We start from the raw sequence: 23,462 nt of genomic DNA, 5'->3' as shown, positions 1-23,462 counted from the left end.
AGAGCGGCGAACCCGGCCTCTGGCACTCAACACAGCACGAGGGGCGGCGGTGGAGCACACAGTGCTCGGGGCAAAGCAGGCGCTACAAAGTTCCTCAGCGGTGCGTTAATCCACACACACAGAGCGCTAGGGACTCGATCCTGGGGCAGATCACGTTTGAGGCAGAGCAGGCCTCATGACCTTACACCCCAGCTGTGTGCCGATGAGGACACCGAGACAGATTTCACAGTGGGGCAGCTTCACAAAGGCACAGCGCAGAGACCCACACAGCATCTGGAAGGGTGGGTTCTGTAGAACTTTGTATCCCTGACTTCCCAGCTCTTCAAGTTAGGGGGACACAGCACACAGACAACAGTCCCTCCCTCAGAAATCACAGCAACTGTAGGTAAACATGTCACACAGCATTCCCCATGTTATCCTATGGGCAAGATAGCCTTTCAATAGTGAAAAACAAAATTGGCAGTATTTCACTATCCAGACATATTACCCACACTAGTAACACCAAACAAAAACCGGGACGTCTGCTCACCCTACCTTTGACCTTTGAGGCCTGAAAATAGAGCCCCCTAGAGCCCCCTTTCGAGGCCCCTCAAAAAAAACTGTGGGGTCTCAGCCCCCCACAGCCTCCCCCCACTTAAAGCCATGGGTTTACCTTACCCATCATTAAAACTCCTCACCAGGGTCTGCTTATTTGTGTACGGTCCTCCTTCCTGGAGGACCGTACACAGGCTGTTCGCCTGGCAAATTTTACAGCGCCATGGCTGAATATCACATGTGGGGTTCCCCAGGGCTCCTCCCTGTCCCCACATTTGTTTAACTTCTATTTACTCCCCCTAATTAAAGCCTTAAAACAGAGGAAAGTAACGACCTTCAACTACGCAGACGATCTGCAGCTTTCCTTTACTATAGACAACTCCACTGAATCCATCTCCAACTTTCAGGACACCATGGTGTTCATCCGCAACTGGATGGATTATAACCATCTAAAATTGAACCCCGGAAAGACCGAGGTACTGCTGATAGGAGATAGTCGCATCTCCTGGGGCCCTCACTATTGGCCAGCAGAACTAGGGACGTTCCCTAAACCCTCCTCTTCCGTAAAAAGCCTAGGGGTGACCATTGATAAAGATCTGTCCCTAAACACTCAAGTGGGCTTAGTTGTCTCTAAATGTTTTTTTCAACTGCGGAAGATCCAAAAGATACACCACTTACTCTCCCAGGCAGCACTGATACAAGTTGTGATTGGCCTAGTCTTATCCCATCTAGACTATGCAAACTCAATCTACCTAGGCCTCCCCTCCTATCAGATCAAGAGGCTCCAGCTTGTACAGAACCAGGCAGCCAGATTGATCTATCAGCAGCCCAAGTGGCAATCGGCTAGAGCTCTGATAAAAAAACTCCATTGGCTCCCACTGCTTCAGCGGGCCACATTCAAAACTGCCTGCCTCACATTTAAATCTCTAAATTGTTATAGCCCGATTTTTATCAACAATCTGATACTGAGGTATGTTCCAACCCGTGATCTCCGTTCCAAACATCAAAACTTGTTGGTGAGCACAAAATTCAAACGCAAACGACACGGTGGGTCTCGATTTGGATATTTGGCACCACAACTATGGAACTCACTCCCATGGGAGATCCGTTCTTGCCCTGATCTACTTCGGTTCAGAAAGCAGCTTAAGACATGGCTGTTCATACAGGCACATGAGTAACCGTCCCTTTTGAAGTCATGTCAGAACAGTTAACTCACAACTGCTCAAAACAGCGCCATGAAACCTTGGTCAAAGTGCGCTTTATAAATTGGTTATAACATAACATAACATAACATAACATAAAACAGATATTCTGTTTTAGCATGCCAATGCCCACTTGGAATTGGTTCAGAGCAAACTGTCTGACATTCATTTGATTGAGGGAATCTCTGTCACAATCCTTTGGTGTGTAATATATCCCTAAGCTACCTGTTTCTAAATGTATCAATATTCCAGTGTTTATATTTATTGATGCAAGCCTTTCTTACTTTTAGGCGTCTCCGTTTTAGATACTTTTCGTAAATGCCAATGGTGAGGGGTCGAAACGCCGACAAATAACTTGTGTGGACTGGGTTTTTAAGAATTTTGATGGTGGATGCCAACCCTCGTTTCACAGGTGTGGACTTCAAAATATTCTATTGTCCCTATCAGCCACATGCATATATGCTGTACATAGCACAAATCCACTTTCTATTCACTATATATCACTCTCATTGCACCGTCACTTTTTAGGAGCACCTTGTATAAATACTTCATCATACTGTGTGAATTGAACAATATATTCAAAATGAGATATGTGTAAATAAATGCACTAAACGCATAACTGGAGGGATGAGGTAGGGCTAGAGGGAGCACGGAAGTGCGGTAGCGCAAAGAAAAACAAAAAACAAGCATTTACAATGCAATAGTCTCGAATTATTAAAGTTTGAGCTATTGGCATTATAAATGGCAATGCCTTTTATTCATTTGTTTTTAAAACCTGCAATCGGTGCATAAACATGCACTTTGAGCGTATAGTCCTTGCTTACAATGAGCAAGGCTGGCAGTAAAAGAGACTCCCAGCCTTGCTTCTCATAAGCATGGACTATAAGTACAAATCGCTTGTTTACACACCAATGCAAATGAATAAAAGGCATTGTCATTTACAATGCCAATAGCTCAAACTTTAATAGTTCACCATGTACTTTTTACAATTATTCTACAGTCACAACCCATTCGACCACTGCCAGGCTGGTGTTAGGCCTTCCTGAGAAACAAATATTATGTAGGTTTATGTCTGGGACTACTTCAAATGCAAGTAGGTACAGATGGTGCATTGTAAACCCCTGCAACTTAATAAACTTCCTTCACTGTCTGGAAACTAGAAAACATTATTTACTGAATTTCCTCTTTACTCTCAAAGAGATGCTGAATAGGGGAAAAATCCATTACAATGCAGTCATTACAACAACCTACCTTTACAACGCAACTGTTACAACGCAATTGCCTTTACATCGGATGCCATTACAATGCATGCCATTACAACGCATGTCACTACAACCCATGCCATTACGATGCATTATAATGTAAGTAATAGAGATTTTTTTAGTATTAGGGTGGGTATGGGATTTGGGGTAGATGGGAATAGTATTTTAAACCCATACACTATCCAACACTTACCCTACTGTTGCACTCACTGGATTGGGAATAGTAATGTTTACCCCTACACTATCCAACACTTACCCTGCTGTTGCCCTAAAAGTAATAGGCGTTGTAATGGTAGGCGTTGCAATAGTATGCGTTGTAATGGGAGTTTAAAAAAATGTGTTGTAATGGAATGCGTTGTAAAATCATGCAATGTAATAGTAGTTGCAAAGTAAAGTCTGCGTTGTAAAAGCATGCGTTGTAATTGCATGCATTGTAACGTCATATATTCCCTGAATAGCCTTCCCCTAATGTCGCTTATGGTCAGAGCAAATGGTGAAATTTGATTCTGGTGGGTTGTAAATACAATCAAGTAAAGTGAGCAAACCCAACCCTCCCATTCAGGGGATAGAGACTTACCACAAGGAAACTTTTTAAAATATGAGGCCAGATTGTGAAATTCCCGGCGCCAACAGCAGATGTACTATATACTGGCTGCAAAATACTAGATGTCATTTTAAGAGCCAACATATGTAACAATAGGTCAGTTCTTAAATTTCCAATTCATAGTGTGTTGCTGTTGGAAATTGGGTTATTTGTTGTGTGGCCTGCTCAAGTAATTGGTTGACAATTCTCATTATTGGGAACAAAGCACCCCGTTGTAGTGCTTGACTCTCTCAGAGTAGCGAAGCAGAGCAGTCCAAGGCCTACACATAGGAGGTGGTGTGGGCTAGTAATCACCATTCACTGTCACGGAATAGTAACACTCAGTCAATGATTGTCCAATCAGTACTTGTTCTTTAGAAAAAGGAGAAGTACATTCATGACACACGCACACTACTAAATACTACCTAATAATTTACAAATATATACATTGGTAGATGTAAAAAAAACACAGATGGCATTGCATGATCAACTCTCCACTCCACCCCCCCCCAAAAGGTTCATACAAACATCTACAGTAAGCCTATAGGCTAGATCAAAGGTTCAAGTTCAGCAAACTGCATGTTAAAAACATAATTTTGTACTGAAATGCAACCACCAATAATAAAAATCATGAGTGAATTAATTTATTAATATTAATAAAGAGCACCTGCACTATGATAATCGTTGTCAACATTATTTTAATATTAAATTTCAAATGAACAAAACATGTGTCTGTGTGCTTTCTGTAGACTTTTGAACCATGAAAGTGCAATTATAAAAACAACCCCTAGAGAGCATCACATTTTGACTATATTAACATGCAACCATAGACTTGGACCCTAGAAAGCACTTTAGTACATGAATTTCCTTTAGACACTTCCAGGCCACAACAAATGTATCCATAAAATAATCCCCTAAAAACACAGCACTCCGAGCTATAGAAAAAAAGCTCTAGCCTATGGAGTGCTTTAAAATATTATTGAAATCCCCGTGGGTCATGGATTGCTTGACCCCAACAACATGGGATCAGTACTTTGAAAAACACTCTTTAGGGGGCAGCTGCTGCACTCCAGCAGCACCCCACACCTCCTTCACTACGTTGGTGGTACCCCTGTCTGTTTTGGGGGCCACCACAAACATAAAAAGAATGCCAATATCAAAACCCCTCAGGGCATTATGGGGTACTCCTCCAGGAGCAGTGAATATTTTAAGTTCATCCTTCTCCGGGAGAGCTCTACCGAGGTACGATACCCACTTAGCTTTCAGGCCAGAAAGGGGCACCGAGGTATGCTCGCTAAGGCCTCTAAATAGCCAACAAATGAGGTCTCTACTTAGTGTATCAGGCCTGGACTAACTTATCAACTCTGCTCTGGATTTCCAGTCTTCCTATTTTACATACAACTTCCAAATTCCGCAGCCACACTGCTACCAAACCTGGGAAGAAATGACTAAAAGCCTGTGTGCTTCCTGTCTCACGTTAAGATTCCAAGCATTGGTTTCAAGGCACGCTACAATAAACACAGAGCAGCAGATGGACTTGGGCATGAGTAATTTCAAGCTACATTCGTCCGAGTCCTTCTCAACTTTACCATTTGATCAACATCCTCGCATCACATGGCCATACCACACTACGCTTTGGAACACTATCTCATGACACCTCCACACCATACACAGTAACCTGCCCAAAAAGGAAGACCTAGAATCCTGCCTATTGCCAACTGCACCATTTACCCCCACTTCACACTACCGACCTGCTCACATAATGGTGAGCCCAAAGGTCTAGCAGTTGCTCTGTCATCCAAAACACGGGCGGTCAGCTCCTCAAAGTCTGTTCAGTATCCCTCCACCCTCAATACTTGATCCTGCCATTGCTCCTGGGCACTATCTCACTCTGAGGTGCCATTTGCTGGCCCCTATTGGTCTGAACTTTCTGCTTAGTGTACTGTCGTAGATCCTATAAAACAACATGTCTGTCTTTACGTAAAATTGTATCTGCTCAGTCCTTTTAATCTGAGCCATGCTGCCCCCACTTCTGCAGGCTCTGTCAAGGACACAGCTTTTATAGCGCTGAAGGCCAAGCGCCTGGTAAGGTGCTGCTTCTCTCAATACAACATTCAGACCCAACAACTCTGACACAATTCCTTTGAAGATGTTTAATAGATTCCCTACATGTGTGCCATTACAAACCATTCCCCTTCACCTGCCTCTGGACCATGTCCCTCCCAGTCTATGCCACACCTCCAGCCCGCGCCTTCTACACTGTTAAAAAAACTGCAGCAATGCACATCCCGACAACCCACTCGCACCAAGAACAGAGGGGGCATTGCTATACAAGTGCCAACAACATATAACACAACATAAGATAACACACAATATAACATACACAATATAACGAAACATACTCCTAACATACCATGGGCACCACCCTCCAAAGGAGGAAGGGATCTAGCAGGTGGACGACTAGGCCTTGGCGCTTGACAGGGTGCAGGGCTAGAGCGCCAGGGCCTGCCCCCCTCCGTGTTCAGCCGCCATGCTTAGGTCTGCCAGGCCTCGGTCTAAGCTGTCCAAAGATTCAAGAGTGGACGGATCTGCTAGGGATCGGTTTCAACAGTTTGCAAGAGCAAGACACTAAAAAACATGTATCATTGAGCGCGTGGCACGAAGCAGGGGTCAGGTCTGCCACCACCACTGCCCACTACAGCACCTCTGCCGCACTACGAACAAGGGAAGTACACCCTGCACACACCCTGCCTTCCAGGCATGCTAGGTCGGGGGTCAGCCGATCATGGGCACGGATTTGCCTTTTGCATTTATTATGTATTTCATCAGTAGCCTAATAGTCAGTCAAACAGAAGTGCACTTTGTTCAAAGGCTCACATCGGACAAATGAATGAAGTCAATGAACAGGTATCTAATTTTACGTCATAGTTCTTTGCACACCCGCTGCCAAGACAAAGACATAAACCGCACTGGGTGCGGGTAAACCACCCCCATTGCCCCACATTCAGAATAACAGCGAAATGGCGTGGAGGGCCATTTATTTTAATTGAGATGGGTCCTCAGGCTAATGGAAGAGATATTCCCTGACACCCCAACAAGGCTACTCCCCACTCTTCAGGTAGGAGAGCCTCTCCCTTTTTAAAAGGACATTTAAATTGAAAGCCACAGAACGAGAGATGGGTGTAATTACACCACAAACCCTTTAACTTGTCAATTTGTAAATCTAAAAAAGCCGTCAATAACTGTAGGAAAGAAATCTGAAATACCTGTGATTAACAGCGAGCACTCTTTATTTCGCGCAAAGTCCTCATTTACCCCTCCCTTGTTAGAGCGTTAGCAGTGAATGTATTACTGAGTGGTGCGTGTGCTGTTGGCCTCCCCCAACTGAGGCTCGAACCCGGATCCACAGCTCCTGATTCTGCAGCTCTGGTCCCTGTGCCACACCCTCTCCGAAGAATGTCATGAATAGCCGAAGAGTGTATTGCAGCATTGAATCAGCATGGCGTATAGACACCGCTTGTGGGTGTCAGCACTACCACCACACAAGCAAAATGTTACAGCACATCTATTTCGTGCACAGTCCTCATTTACCCCTCCCTTGTTACAGCATCAGCAGTGAATGTAGTTCCTGTTGCTTTCCCGGTTTGATAAAGCACGTGGTATTTTGGGTATGCATTCTAAGCCGCAATTAAGCAAAGCACTTTCCCCATTCCAGTAAAGCGATCGCGTAAGTGATAGCGATCGCTTTTGGCAGGGGAAAGAGGCCGAGTTTCAGTCGTGGCCCTGCCAGCGTGAGGAGAGACTCCCACAGCCCCATCAATGGAGAGCTACAGCCGGTCACAAAAAACAAGCATTGGAAAGGGCATTAGATCTGCTCTCCACAAAAAAAAGCAGCACTGAAAGCTATTGTAAAAAAAAAAAAGCCCGCAATTGGTATGCCACTGCAGCCATATGTCTTCAATTATTGCGCCCATGTCGGCACGATAATTGAAGACACATGGGCTTTGGTGCGCTAAACAGACACCAATAGGCCATAGGCGGAGCAATGCGAACGCCTATGGCCTATTGCGTTAAAAAACTGCACGCACGCAAAGCCCGATCAAAATGGACCTAGGAAATGACACGCACAAGCTGTGTGGAATTTCCAGGTCCATTTTTTAAACCCCTACAAAAGGGCTTTTCGCTTCGCTTCACTTGTGAGTCCTAAAAAGAAAAATTAATGACACACACCTTGCTGCCGGTCCCGCCGCCACGTTTCTGCTTCTGGCACCTGCTCATGGCACCACCGCGTATCTGCTCCTGGCACCTGCTCTCCTTGTCATTGGTAAGCTCCCATGCTCTCCTGACCAATCACAATGCTGCAATGTGTTGTGATTGGTTTTGAGCGTCATGGTTCGACACTCAACTAGGGAATGGGGGCCTGGGCTGGCTCCTCACGGAGGCTGTACTTCAGCCTGCATGGAGAACGGGGAAAGCACACGTGGCTGGTTTGGGTAGCCGGAGATGGCCGACCAAACAGTCACTGCCCACTTAGGAGTGGTCAAACCACTCCTCTCCTGACCTGCTCCATGAACAGAGCAGCCCCGCCCACAAAGGAAGGAAACATAAATTGATAATAACTAAAAGTTATTATCATTTTATATTTCCTTTCCTTTTACACTGCTCAAAGCAGTGCGGCTACACTCCTCCACCATAGTGGAGGAGCCGCCACTGCAAAATGTGTCTTTCTCATTTTTCTTGTCTAAGTGTGTTTTGTCCTAATTTTTCACCCAGTACGAAGTGCCTATACATTCTCCATACAGCATTACCTCAAATGCTTCCCTTTCCAATATAGTCTTCCACCCGGTTCCTGCATTATCTAAGAAGTAATGACTGGTTAGAGAAGAACATCTACATTCTAGAATGGTTGTAATTTAATAGAGAATAAAAAGAATATTCTCTACTGATTAGGTGTAATGCTCTTCAAATAAGTGTAAGGTGTCTTTTCTGGGCACATAAGTTCAGACATCGATCTAATCACAACTGTGGGTACCTATCTCTGTTTAAATCTGGGGTACAGTTAAAATCTTTATCCCAAATCGTCAGACAGCGTGGTTTAACTAGTGATCCTGCCACCCAGTTCATCCAGAAAATCCTCTTATAATGTATACGGGGCACAGTTTTTCACCAGTGAGGTGACCGTCAACTATGGCATACCTAATCTCCATCTCTATTTGTATCCCAAAAACTGTGTATGGAAACACTGACCTGTCTCATATCAGCATTAACTTAGCATCTGATAAATACGTTGTGTGCATAACTTGCTCACTGCGTGTCTCCGCAACGTTATTCCCTTGGCCCATTAGAGATGTGTTTCCTGTATCAATGCAGCATTTACACTGTGCCTGTGTAAATAGATGTACATCTTGTGATGTTTATTTATCCTTCTGATTTTCCATGAGAGGAACAGGTTCTGTGCCAATCAGGCCATCTTTACATTTTTAGTCATCTGTATCTACTTCACCTACCCTACAAAGCCTTCTCCTACCCCTCTTAGGGTATGGGTAGTCTCTGGTGTTTCTATGGCTATGTCATGTAATCTGGGACCAATCGTGACTTTCCAAACAATTCCACAAACCTCATCCCGGGGCCTGTAAAAAGATAACTCTGGTTCAGCAAACAACAAACGTTAACTTTAGATATGCCTGGCAGAAGTCTTTGCAACCTACTTGTGGATGGAAATACACTTTGAGGGAGCTGGCTTCCATATTAGTTCTTGATTCATGTAACCTTTTTGTTTTTACTCCGCCCCAGCTTTACTCTAATACCTTACAATGATATAGAAGAAAATCTTCTGTCAAAGTCCATCTGGTACAGTAGTCGGTTTTCTGAAGTTAGTCTAGAGCTCATTTCATGTTGTGCTGCAGTTTTGATTACACATTTCACTGTTTGGGTTACTGAATAGTTAGTTACGAATGGTATGAACCATCATTTATAAAGACCTATGGTCCTTGTGGATCAGATTTACAGTATACTTCATCTGTGGATGCTCCTGTCATATATAGGTGTAAAATGGGATTCATTGGTGTTCCCCTTCTCTATTCCAGACTGCACCATTGCCTCATCCTGTCTTTTACCATATAAATGTGATGAGATGTGCCTTCAGTTTCTTATTTTTCTAATTCTTACTTGGCAATGTGAGGTTTCTGCTTGAACCCAGTCATATTCTCTGTAGCTCTTTGGGCTTGGCGAAGAAGTGTGTCTCATCATCCACTTTTACTTTAACCTTAGCTGAGAAAATAAGCATGTATTTTACATTTGCCTCTTGAGAGTTTGCTTGGAAGGAGTTAAATTAGGATTGAGCAGCAGTTTAGAAGAAAAGCACTTTACTATTATCTACCTGGTGTGAACCATTCAGCGGGTCCTTTCAAACAATGTTTATGGTGCCTATAAATGAATTGTCTTGCTATTACAGGTCTCGGGGCTGTCGCAAGAGGAGGAGGGCACTTTTAGATTTTGTGCACTCTTTCAACTCCCTCTGTCAAAAAGGAGGATGGACCTTGTTGTATCAATCAGTTATTTAAATTGACAGGCATTTCTAATAGTAGTGTACCAGCACTCTTCCATTATAAATATTTGTCCATAAAAGGCACTATTGTCAATTCATGGCTGTCCTCTAGGAATTCTTTGATAATAGCTCTTCCATCTTTTCAGGTAGATGAGGGATATAGACATGGGGGCAGATTTACAAGCCCTTTGCGCCACTTTTGCGTCACTTCTAACATGGGAAAAGTGTGGTAAAAGTGGCGCAAGGAGCTTGTAAATCTGCCCCAAGTTTTTTATTATCAGCGTTCTAAGTACTCTGTATGTATCCCATGCTAGGTGGAAGGAAGTTTGTGGCTCCCTGCAGATTTCTGAACTTTCCATCACAGAAATGTAAGTAAAATGTGTTTTTTAGGCAAAGTTTGTGGTTTGCAAGAGATTTGGGATAAATAATCTGATGAGAGCTGTTGCTAGGTTTCCCAGTGTGCCGTCTGAGCTTGGGCCCAAAATCCACAGCTACTCCCATTAGAAAAAAAGGGTCAGAATTCGGTGGAAAAATTAGATACATCCATATTTTATTTCATCCTGTTTCCTGTTGAGGTCACTAGGCCTACCCACACAAGTGTGGTACCATTTATATCGGAAGACATGTAGAAACATAAAATAGTAGAACAGTTTTTACTACCAATTGGATTTCAGTGCATTTGTGCCTTACAAATGTAAGCCAGTGTGTAAGATTTATTTATTTATAAAATGTATTTATTTATTTATAAAATTTCTAAAGCGCACAAATACCTTCCGGTGTCTCGGCGCAAGAGTTCACAGATTGCAGAGGATTTCCATTGATAACTTACTGATTGAAAAGCCAGGTCTTGAGATGTTTTCGGAATGTTAATAGTGAAGGGCTAAGTTTGATGTAGGATAGAAGACATTTTAAAAAACTCCCTCTGAATCGCATGCTTGTATGTGTACCTACAAATTCAGAAATGTACAAATAACCACTGCTCCTAATATCCATATCTTATGCCAATTTCAGAAATAGATAGGTTTCCTTGATACCCATTTTTGCTCTACATATTTCACCATACGAATTAGTCTATACTCAGCTCATTTGTTGGCTCTTCGTACCTCGAGTAGAGCCAACAAACCATATAAATACCCGCAACCAGAAATGTCTAGCGGACATGATGGAATATTGCTTTTGTATATGGGTCATTTTAACAAAATGTTACAGATGAAAACATCACAAATGGCCCTTTTTTCTTACCTAATTATTTTAACAGTTAGTTACTTTGGGGAGAATCTTGAAGGATCTACTCATATAACTCCTTCCTGAATTCAGAATTGTGTCTACTTTTCAGAAATTTGTAGGTTTCCTGGTTAACCCAGGGGGTGCACACTGGTTTCCACCACAAACCGGAAGAAGTCTGAAAGCACACAACATAGTAAAAATGGGCTACCTCTGTGAAAAATGCAAAACTGTGGTAAAAATTGTTTTTTTGATTCAGCTTAGCTCGTTCTTGTAAGCCTGAAAGATAGCAACTTTAGCACAGCAAACTGTTTATTGATGCCATTTTATTTTTATGGAAAAACAGGCACCTGAATTTGGAGCACTTTTTTCGTATTTTCCCCAACAACTCAAAATCTATCCATATTTTGTCTATTCTCTTGGTCCCCTCCAGGTGAATCTACAATTTCTGGGTACCTTTATAATCCCCAAAATGTTGGAAAAAAGGATACACATGTGTATACCTTATATGGACAAAAAGTAATGGAGGCCTAATCGCAAATTACCCCAAATAGCCCGAAAAGGTTTAGCACTGTGGGTTCAAGCCCCAGCAGATAAAGGGTTAAGGGCAAAAAGGATAGTGCCAAGCCTGTCAAAGTGGTCATTATCCGTTGCTCCCATATGGCTTGTCTTTCATTCCACAATATTTGTTCTGCCTCACCAGATGAGTTGCACACTTGAACAAGGTGACAAATGGCTTACTTCATTGATTTGGTGCACCTCGTTATGCTAGGGATCACATATTACCTGACTCAAAGGTTGCAGGTTATGGTATGTTCGAGTAAGTGAGCAACTTCTGTCTCTTTGTGCACTCCTTCATACCTAGTCCCTAAGCACTTTCTTCGCTCCCCAAGTCAGACACCATGCTTATCACTGCTTCAGTTGCCTATCACTGAGAGCCCCCGTCCTTCCCATCTGGTCAGTGTCCAGGACTGAGCTACAGAGGAGTGTACGAGATGCTCATGGGGTAAGAGTCAGACAGAGCTTGTTCAGAGTATATCTATTAGCTTTATTAGTTAACCACGCTCCCCTATGATAATGTGTTCCTTTATAGTGTAGGTGTATTCTTATGATGCAAACTTCATGGGCATTTTTAAAATGTATGATAAATCAATTTTCTGTACTGGAAGTGCCATGAGTTTGTCATGTTATTTTAGTTTTTAGGAGACAGGGGCATTGGCAATGCACATACTTGAATTTGCTTTATAAAGTTAATGTTATGATTCCTTACTTTAATACCCTCTAAACTGAGACAAAATCCTAACTTTATGACTTTAGATATTCACAAAAGGCATTTAGGAGTAGTAAAGTTAGGATTCCGAACTTTCGTACTCCTAAACTGAGACAAAATCATCATAACTTTACGACCTTTGATATTCACAAAGGGCATTTAGTAGTACTAAAGTTAGGATTCCGAACTTCAATACTCCTAAACTGAGACAAAATCATCATAACTTTACGACCTTTGATATTCACAAAGGGTATTTAGGAGTACTAAAGTTAGGAATCTGAACATTACTACTCCCAAACTGAGACAAAATCATCATAACTTTACTACCTTTGATATTCACAAAGGGCATTTAGGAGTACTAAAGTTAGGATTCCGAAATTTATTACTCCCAAACTGAGGCAAAATCATCATAACTTTACGACCTTTGATATTTACAAAGGGCATTTAGGAGTAGTAAAGTAAGGAATCCTAACTTTACTACTCCTAAATGCCTTTTGTGAAGTCGTAAAGTTAGGATTTTGTCTCAGATTACTTTTGTGAACCGGGCCCTCAGTGATTTGCACACAGTGAGTGTTTTTTGATGGAATTCACATCATTCTTTCCATCTATCTGTATGTAACTGTGGCAAAAAAGATGGCATAATGGAGGTATAATGTGGGTATCTGTGGCACAATGGTCGCCACCGATAGCATAAAGCAGAACCTGCATGATGGGGATAATTCTTTGCATACTGTGGCCATCCATGACATGACGGTATCCATCACTGGTATAAGGTTGGTCTTGCATTATGTTGGCAGTCTCAGTTGTGATAATTCCTGACAGAATGTGGCCATCCATGGAATGTTCTTCCCTATGACGATGACAATGTGGGCATTGTTTGTGTGGTAATTCCCAGCCTTGGTATAATGCATACAGTAGCATAATGCTGGCAATTCTTACCATTGTAATAAATGAATGTCTTCAGCTGAGACTTCGTTCTATAAGACTGGTATAACTCGTCTGCAACTATTTATGAGTTCACTCTTTCCTCGCGACACCCATCCAGGCATACACATGTTCATCTAGAGATCCTAGCACTTACCCATTCACCTATCTATCCGTGTATTCACTAGGGGCCATTTGTAGGTAATTTGTGTTTTGCGATTTGCAAATTGCGATTTTTTGGGAATCGCAATTAGAGAATCGCAAAACGCAATGTAGGTAGGATTAGCAAATTTTTGGGGAATCCCACTTATTCCTTATTTGCGAATTGCAAATTGAGATTCGCAAATAAGGAATACCTTCTCATTCATTCCTATGGGCGAGAAAGCCCATGGGAATGAATGGGAAGACATTCTCAATTTGCGATTCTCAATTAGAGAATCGCAAATTGAGAATGCAATTTCAGGGTTGTAAGGGTGTCAATAGGACACCCTTTTGCAATTAACATGTGTGCACATGTGGCCCACATACATACCCTAAGAGCATGTATGTGGCCCACATGGCACTTTGAAAAACCTGAAGTTGGTGGTATTTTGCGATTCCTTAAGCCAAAATTTGCACAGCTTGGGTGCTTCCTAAATTGCATTTAAGTAATCGCAATTTGCGATTCCTTAAACGCAATAGCAAAATAAGGAATCGCAAATTTTGTGATTCCTTATTTTGCATGTGGGTTTTTGTGTGCTACACAGCACACTGCCCTAATTACGATCGCAAATGATGAAATTCTGAGAATTTCAGCATTTGCGAGCGCAATTAGGCTTTCTACATATGGCCCTTATCCATTAATCCTCTGTGCATTCAAACACTCACCTATCATCCACACAATCACTTATCCATCCAAGTATTTACACATTCACCTATACATCCAATCAGCGCTCTCAAACTTGGCAATCACCAAAGAAACAATTTTACCTAGTAAATACCACACCTTTTGGCTTTTCAAAATTCTTGTTTCTGTACTGACAACACGACAGTTCAATTAGCCTCTCGTCTAACTAAACAATGTTCATCATCAATTAAGCAAAACTGTAAAAAATGTAACGTGAATTGTCCAACTGTATTGCGAAAGGGCATATTTATTGCAATAAAGATTGTAAACATAGTAGCTGACTTCTTTAGCAATACGCTAGAAAGAGAAAATGTTACATTGCTACTAGCCTCGCTAGAGACGGATCAGATGGGCATGCAGTGAAGCACAGTGAAAAGTATAAACACGAACAGGTGCTTGATAAAAACTGACATTTAAATTAACGATCTCTCAAATAACTCAAAAATAGATTTCTCTAAAGGTCATTTCAGATGCCTGGCGAATAAGACGCGCGAACACCTGCTGGTACTTTGTACGGTTGTAATATTCACACACATCAGAACTGGTCTTGCAGAACTTTACATTACGAGTCAATCCTGATGGAATGGGGAATTACTCTGCAAACCATTTCATATGACAGATTTCTGCACGGTATTCCCAGTCCCATGTTAATTAAGCCCATAGTTACCTTCGGCTCTGAGCAGGTGGTGGAGGTGGGGTCTGAATTGCAGCAGTCTGGAGGGGGGTTTAGAGGCGACGACAAGGACATGGAAGTGGAGTAGAGACGAGGAGAGCATTGTATGCTTCCTCTGGAGGACAGGCATCGGGGGACGAGGCCTTGCTGCTGTTGCAGCCAAAGCCTCAGGTGTAGTGCTTAATTTGTAAAAAACACATAAGTCCAGGTGCTCTACATTTTTTCTTAGGAGGCTGCTGCCACTTCTTCAGGGGTCCGCCCAACTACATTCCTGGCACCATCAAATTGCATCATTTGTCATGTCCGTCGTCCACATGGGCAAAGCGAAAGCAGCCAAACTCAAAAGAACTTTGCTGCTTGAGAATCATGACATGGATTATAGAAGTCCACTTATTTGACTACAGCCTCATATATTAAAACAAAAGGTCTATGGACAAAGGAAAAGTATAATATCTACCAAAAACGACAATGCTGCCTGAGCAGAAACCCAATGCCCGTGCTATGAACTCAGATCTGATGCTCTATCGACTTCACTATCGAGCCCTTGCATTAATGCCAGAGACCCACTTGCCTTGTAGAGACATACAATGAACATCAAACCTAATGAAGGTGTTTAAAACTAACACAGGCAAAACTGGCAAAGCTGTTTACACAATCTGAAAGGCTTCACCAGCCCAGCACGTCAAATCAGATGGGGACTAAAACATTGTACACTGAGGCCTGGTAACCCTGTACCTTCATTTAACAGAGCTTAAACTGTACCGGAAACACAACAATAATGGGCTTAATGGAGTAATTTTTTCTGGTTTTGATTTCAACGTTACTTGTCATTGACACATCTTTGACTGGTGATGGTGAGTTGAGACTCCTGCTTCGGTGGTACATACCTGCAGAACGCTAGTAAGACTACACGAGCACATGGCACATGTTTAAAGGAACTACAGTTTGTCAATTAGGGTTGGACTAACCATTATCTTAATCTCTGAGGAGTGGGTACTGTATTAGAGGCTTTGGACGAGCTCCTCTACCTTTTTAGGGCCACTTCACTGTAGAGCTGAACTTTCCTGGTGAGTTGTATCTCAGTGATAAAAAATAGCTTTTTGAAGATGCATTTTTCAGGACATCTCCTGCGCTGATGCTTTTAGTCCCATTAGTTATGTGAATACCCACTGGCACTCTTTATGACAGCTCTGCAGAGCTCATCCTTGTATATCTACACCTACCCGTACCCAAGTGTGACAAATGCAAACATGTACAGCAAACAGCATCATAGAGTGTGTGTTACACTATGCAACATTAACACATTTGTAATGCTGCTTTCATGATAGAAATCAACTGGCATACAAACACTAGAATGCACATGTACATTCTGAACTGAATGCGTCACTCACACATGAATATGGGATTCTTAAGAGCTCTATATCACTGGCAGCCAAGTGGCCAACCCTCAAGTCATCTGACGCTGTGAGCCCCTCTTGGCTTTTTGATTACCACTGGAAAATAAACTACTAGCCTCCTGGCCTTGGCTCTCTGGATTAGTAGTAATTTCTGTATGCCAAACAGCACTGTTTTCACACACTTTACTGCCGCTGAAACAGTGCTGGAATCACTTGACTGTGGGAGGTTTAAATTTGGTGGACACACTGGAGACTCTGTGCCCAACAATGGTCTCCTCTGCTCCCGCTCCATGCACTTTGGGTCACAGCAGGTCATCCAGGCGGCGGTGATGTAATTAACCAGTCCAGTCCTGGCATCTGGCTGTCCAATGTTCGTTCCCCTTGCCCAGCTGCCTTACGTGCTGCACAGAAGCTGTTCCACTGGTGCTACCAGAATCATGCAGCTCAGCAATTAGAGTGCAGCAGTGGCTTAACGCCTAATTGATGGGGCTCGATTAATTGATGGGGCCCCACTGCATAATCTGTGACAAGAGGCACTAGGTCTCCCATATCGTACAGACTTTCCAGTCGGCATAGAGCTGATGGAGGGCCTGTAGAAGGTGTTCGGGTAAAGGCAGGCTCAGTCCTAAGAACACTGCTAATAGGAGGATTTGGGGTGCAGTGGACCATACGCACGACAGGTCGCTGGCAGTGCTAGGGAGCGCAGTGAAAGCAAAGTCTACGCTTTTATTTTTTGCTCACGTGCCCTTCTGTTAAGTTTGCCTGTTCTTTCACAGCCTACCTTGCCTCAGTTTAACAATAAGCCAGCCCTCATCTGAAATCCCCCAATAGGAGGGTGAAGACAGGCTGCATCAAGCAAGGGCATGGATGATTGGATGAGTGCACACTGCAATGTTTATTCAGTGATTGACGAGGACCGAGACAAAAAGTCTTGATGACATCACTTATGTAATAACAATACACATTCATAATGCCTGAACAAGGTAGGCCAGTCTGTGAAGACATATCGGGGATTTACCCAGGCAGGTATATTTGGCAGGTATGTTCATTTTAAACAGTTATCATACATTCTCACCGCAAGAGAAGGAATTTATAGTCCTGGCCCTCTGAAATAAGTGCCAGTGCTGACCACCAGAAACCACCGGCACACATTAAGCACTGCTCAGGTGATTTAATAGGCTTGTTTATCTGGGCAGCAAAATCAGGTCTGTCATTCCCACACCTGGGAAAACCAGGTGTGGGAACTCCAGGCCCGTTGTGATAAGGAGAGGTATTCCACTGGGGGATACTGCTCCAGATGACTTTTAATCAGGCACTAAATCGGTACACCTACATCTATAGCTAATTACCCTAAACAACAACAGCAAACATTTACAGATTACGGTTACAAGAAACATGTGTCACCATTTATTGACACTGCATTTAAAGTCATTTACTGAGCTTTTAATTAGCAGCGTTAATTTAAAATTAGCTGTTGATCTGAACAAGTTGTAGATAATTATGGAAAATCCTCCTTTTTGGCATTGTCATCCCATATTTATTGCCTTTTACTCAACTCTTTATTTTTACACAAGGCATAGTGCATGGTATTTAAAATTAGGACATTACAATGTCACATCCAGCTTGACAGGTCTGCTTGGTTTATATATAATATTTGAAACAAAGGAAAACAGAATACCAGCACAATTCTTGTATATCCACAGTCTGGTTGTTGGAACACTATTTTATTTCACCAGACGTCTGCCTCTGGGATTTACATATAACAGAAGCAGGATGGCAATGCAATTCTTGTGTATTCACTGACTGGGTGCTGGAAAACCCTGCTTTGGGATATATGTCAATACAATGCATGCCTTTAGCAAGCATGTCTTTTCCATGCAGCCTTTACCAAGCAGATGCCTTTACCGTGCATTGTATGCATTATAAGGTAAGTGAAAGTCCTATATATATATATGTGAATTTAATGCATACACAAAACTGTATTCATCAGTTATTGTTATCCCTGATAGCTATAACTCATGCCCTAAGGTAACTATAACTCCCACCCCCACATGTGAGTCTCTAAGTGTCTCCCCTAAGGTCCTGTGATGGTTAAAAGTGTACTCCTGTGTTGGATTGGGATTTAAGGAACTGATTTCAGAAAGTACAATCTTTGACCGGCACCGCCGACCCGCCCGGTTCCTGGTCCGGAGGTGGGCCACTGTTTACACGCAATCCCTTTTGCGAGCGATTGTTTTCCGTCTTGGTTTTCACCATGGCTGGGCTAAACCCATTGGACAGAGGAGAGAACCACGACGAGCCGCTCCGGTCCTACCTTTCATAGAGGTCTCTCCCATCAATCCCGCCTTATGTTCGGATTCTGTTCCTTTATCTAACCATGGCCTGCTTCCCTGGCATGTTTAATTAAACACACCATCTGGGTGCCTGCATATGTTCCTCTCTTCCAGGTATCTTACCTTGTCGAACAGCCCCACGGGAACAGACTGCGGGGCCCTGTAGTGTATCTGCTAGGGTAAGCACTGATCCGGTAATCTATTACAATGTGATAAACCTCCTTGTCCTATTAACACAATTGTTTAATATGTTTTGACCCTGATTACACTGCCCAAAATTGTCAGGAATGGATGTACTACCGCAAATACGTCCATTAGTGTGTAATTCTGGAAATTTTTAATTGCAATGTTTCACGTATGTGTGTTTTATGGAGCACTAAAGGGAACTTAGAACTGTGTGATAACGCCACTATCCATGCTAACTGGCTTATCTCTATGCATTGTTTTTAGGTCTCCCCCCCTAGAGCAGGACCTATTGGCCTGCTCCCTGATTGACCCAGTGAGGTTGTATCTTTCTCTTTTTCTATTGTGTTTACTTTATTTTCACTGTGTAGTACATAATAGCCGAGGTCCTGAAGAATTGCCAGACAGGCAAGAAACATGTTGACCTTTATAGAGGGTTGAGTTAGCCCACTGTAGACTAAGCAGTTCCTATCTCCCCTCCCACCATTTTAACCAAGGGAGTCAGCCACGTGAATAAAGTCTCTTGTGGACTGACTCACCTTCTTTTAAATCACACCACTCCCTCACGACTACACCCCCACCAGACCCCTTACACGCACTCAAACCATTGGCTGGAACAAAAGATCTCCATCAAAGAGCGCCTACGGCGCCCGTCAGACATTGCAGCGCCAGTCTGACGAGGAGCAGGAGACCAATGATGAAGCATGACACCTAGGTTCCTAAGTGTGTGAGGTCATCTAGTTCCAATAAGGGAACACCCTGTTCCCTGCTTCTGTTCTACTCCATACTGTCACACATACTTCTTTTACTTTCCCTGGGGAACTTTGTATTCTTTTGCATCATAGTTGACTGAACACTTACTCTGGACCCCGTTAAATATTGTCCACAATTGGTTCCAAATTTTGTACTGAGTTTCAAGCGTGGGTCTCACCCACGGAACCTTTTTAGGTTACCTACAGTGACATCTCACTGTGAGGACCAACTGACCCCTGGAACCACACCTTGGTTACCACATAGGGTTTCCCGATATCATTCTTTCCAAAATCTTGGCAGCTCAGCAGTAATACACACGCACCAGTGGCGATCTTCCCAATATGGAGGACGTCCCCGGCCTGAGCTTCGACGAAGAGGCTATAGCCGAGGCATTAATATCGGCCCCTCCACCTTTCGGGTCTGGAAGTACCACTGCCTCCAATTCACAAAACGATGACTGGATCACGCTTACTGGATTGAAAAAGGAATGGCTGAGGATAACTGTCCATGGTATCATGATGACAGAATATCTTAGGGCCAACATAGCCCCACAGGGGCTCCTGGTAACCATCATACCAAGACTCTTTCTTGAGGATAGTCAGTTTAAGGGGGATTGATGTCAAGTGTCTTGGAAGTGCACAAAGGACTTACTATTCTTGATAGTAAAAACAGCCAAGAGATTGGCGGATGCTCTTCTAGTTAAAATCACGGCCATGGAAACGGCCATCAGGGGTACTTTAACAAAGACTCCTTTCACTACCAAACTGGCGGAAATTAATCAAGAAATCTCTGATAACCAAGAATTTCTGCGCAAACAGAAAATGACAAAACTCCAAAAGGATGTGTCTACATTCGATAAGGAGAAGATATACCCTTATCTCAAGGAAGGTTATACCAAGAAGAAAAATAGCTACTCTTCTGATGAGAGCTCAGAATTCAGTAACCGCAGGAGATCATCTAGCAGTGACTCCAGCGGGGGCTATCCGACTAACAACAAACGGAATCAGCAGCGACAGAGATGGAACCAAGGTTTTAATCAAGGCCAAAAGTTCCAGGGACCACCACAAATGATACCTCCTTTGCAATACCCGTTCTATTCCAGGGTCCGCCACCACAGTTCTTCCCCATGAACCCCCCTTTTCACAACAGAGGTTGGGGCAGAGGAAGAGGGCGGAAGCGAGGAAATCAGAAAGGGGTACAATTCCAAGACCAACAGATAACATCCATCTCAATGGAGACACGGAGCACAACCAGAGGGAGAAGAGTTTAATAGTCAACCTCTCCAAAAGACCATTGACCCCCACTGAAACGGTGGTCCTTGAGAAGGGTCTGGGCTTCATCCCCACCCCCACTCCTGATAACTTCAATGAGATGTGTGAGGTTAAGCAACTCTTCAGGAAAATACGCCTACGCTCCTACTTTGGAGAAAGATTTGTGAACGACCCTGTGGACACTGGGTTGCGTAAACCATCCACATTCACTCCCACTGATGGGATGGTTCCACCAGAGATCCTGGTCTTTGAGAAAGCAGTCCTTAAGACCCTGGACAAAAAGCCCCAAAAACCTATTTTCAAAAACCTGACCAATATGGAAAGGCAAGCCATACAGAATTTAGGCAATGATAGCTCCATCGTCATTAAACAAGCTGACAAAGGGGGAGCTACTGTAATTCAAAACACCACAGACTATGACTCTGAATGCAAACGCCAGCTGGTGAATACAAGCCATTATAGACCACTGGCATCAGATCCTACTCCCAGACTCACCACTGCAATCACCAGCCTGGTTATGGAAGGAGAGACCAATGAATGGATCTCCAAGAATGAAGCGGACTTTTTGCTCACCAAGGACCCGGTCGTCCCGTATTTCTACACCCTTCCCAAAATTCATAAGGGTACCACTCCGGTCCCCGGGCGTCCGATAGTGTCCGGCATAGGCTCACTTCTTGAACCGTTATCCAAATTTTGTGATGTGTTCTTGCAGCCTATAGTGAGAAAGATACCATCCTTTCTCCAGGATACTCGTGATGTACTCCGCCTCATTGAATCCATCGAGGGTAGAGAGAATGTGGACCTCCTCCTAACTTTAGATTTGGAGGCCCTTCAAACGAACATTCCACAGCAGGCCACCCTTGAAGCAGTTGAGCAGACCCTCCGCCTGGAGGATTGGAGCTCACCCACTCCAATTTCCTTCATTATGGCATGTGCCAGCATTGCACTTACTGAAAACTTCTTCCAATATGGGTCCCAGTTATACCATCAGATACAGGGGACTTCTATGGGTTCGACTTTTGCCCCTAGTCTAGCCTGCATCTATATGGCTACTTTTGAGAACCTCTGCATCTACTCAGAAAGCAATCCCTTTAACCAGAACATCACACTATGGCGCAGGTATATAGATGATGTTCTGGTTCTGTGGCATGGAAACCGGGAAAGCTGTGAAGCTTTCTGCCTGTGGATCAACCGTCAGAATCAGTTCCTTAAGTTCACAGCTACAATTTCGGACACCAAGATACCTTTCTTGGACCTCACCATCAGTCTGAACCAAGAAGGACTGAGCACTTCCTTGTACAGAAAAGAGACGGATAGGAACAGCTTACTCCTCTTTGGTAGCCATCATCCAAGATCCTTACGGGAAAACCTCCCCTTCGGGCAGTTCCTTAGGATTAGAAGGAACTGCACCGCTATCTCTGACTACAAAAAAGAATCTGTGATGCTCCAACACAAACTACAAGACAGAGGTTACCCCACCAGATTGGTTAATAACTCTCGCGAAAGAGCCCTCAACAACCCCAGAGAGGCCTTATTGGTGACACGTCCAAAAGAACCTGATGACGTGATTACCTGCGTCACTTGTTTCACACAAAACTCCACATTCTTGAAGAAAACAGTCAATAAACATTGGGGTCTATTGAACACAGGGGACCTGGATATCCCACGCCCCGCTTTGCATTTAAGCGCACGGCCAATCTGAAAGACTCTCTGATTCACACACGCACCAGAAAACAAACTACCACCAACTAGAGTACCCTGTTGAGGCTTCCACCGGTGGTAGGTCACTACCCATGCAGAGGCTGTGTTGTATGCCAACAAACAATACAGTGCAAAGAGATTAAACTTTCAAACACTTTCACCTGGCATATGAATAAGCATACTAATTGCAATAGTTCAAGATGCATTTACCTACTGACATGCCCATGTGGCAAACACTGCATTGGCATGACGATGAGACAGGTAAAACTTAGGATTATGGAACATAAGAGCAACATTTGCTGTTCCAAAACCCATACCAGATTGTATGAACACTATGTCCAACATGGCCACCATGCCGACAACATCAAATGGCTGGTCCTAGAGTCCCACGCTTCCATCACCCACCAAGCACTGTTCAGAATCGAACAGCGATGGATACACCGCCTTCAGTTGGACTCCCTGGGCCTTAATGACTCTGTACCTTGGACACTACTAGCGAGATAAACCACCTGTCCTAACCTACAGTTTTTGCCCATTTAGTAATATGACATTAGTCCAGACTGGGTATTCCTTCAGTTTAACTCAGCATGGCTCACATACACGGATGTACAGCATGCACTGCCACCACAGTCTTTAGACATATTAACCTACTGTGGGTATCTCACTCAGGGATAGAGCTAATCCCCGCCCTCATATTTGTTCTCCCGATCACACCACCC

General features: G+C 43.4%; 1 protein-coding gene across 1 annotated transcript; it reads left to right on the top strand.

Moving 5' to 3' along the window:
• Positions 1-18,660: 18,660 nt before the first annotated feature.
• LOC147730643 (uncharacterized) lies at positions 18,661-23,147 on the top strand. The gene is made up of 2 exons (XM_086958612.1): positions 18,661-18,694; positions 19,218-23,147. Exon 2 carries the CDS (start codon positions 21,143-21,145, stop codon positions 22,742-22,744), a length of 1,602 nt encoding a protein of 533 aa, XP_086814738.1. The 5' UTR covers positions 18,661-18,694; positions 19,218-21,142; the 3' UTR covers positions 22,745-23,147.
• The last annotated feature ends 315 nt before the right edge of the window (positions 23,148-23,462 follow it).

This window comes from Lissotriton vulgaris, chromosome 2_1 (genome assembly GCF_964263255.1).
Source record: "Lissotriton vulgaris chromosome 2_1, aLisVul1.2, whole genome shotgun sequence".
Classification (NCBI taxonomy): domain Eukaryota; kingdom Metazoa; phylum Chordata; class Amphibia; order Caudata; family Salamandridae; genus Lissotriton; species Lissotriton vulgaris.
This window is presented reverse-complemented; position numbering and strand designations above follow the sequence as displayed.

Excerpts from the sequence above, each read along its gene's own strand:
- LOC147730643 (XM_086958612.1), top strand. The coding sequence starts at position 21,143 with ATGTGTGAGGTTAAGCAACTCTTCAGGAAAATACGCCTACGCTCCTAC.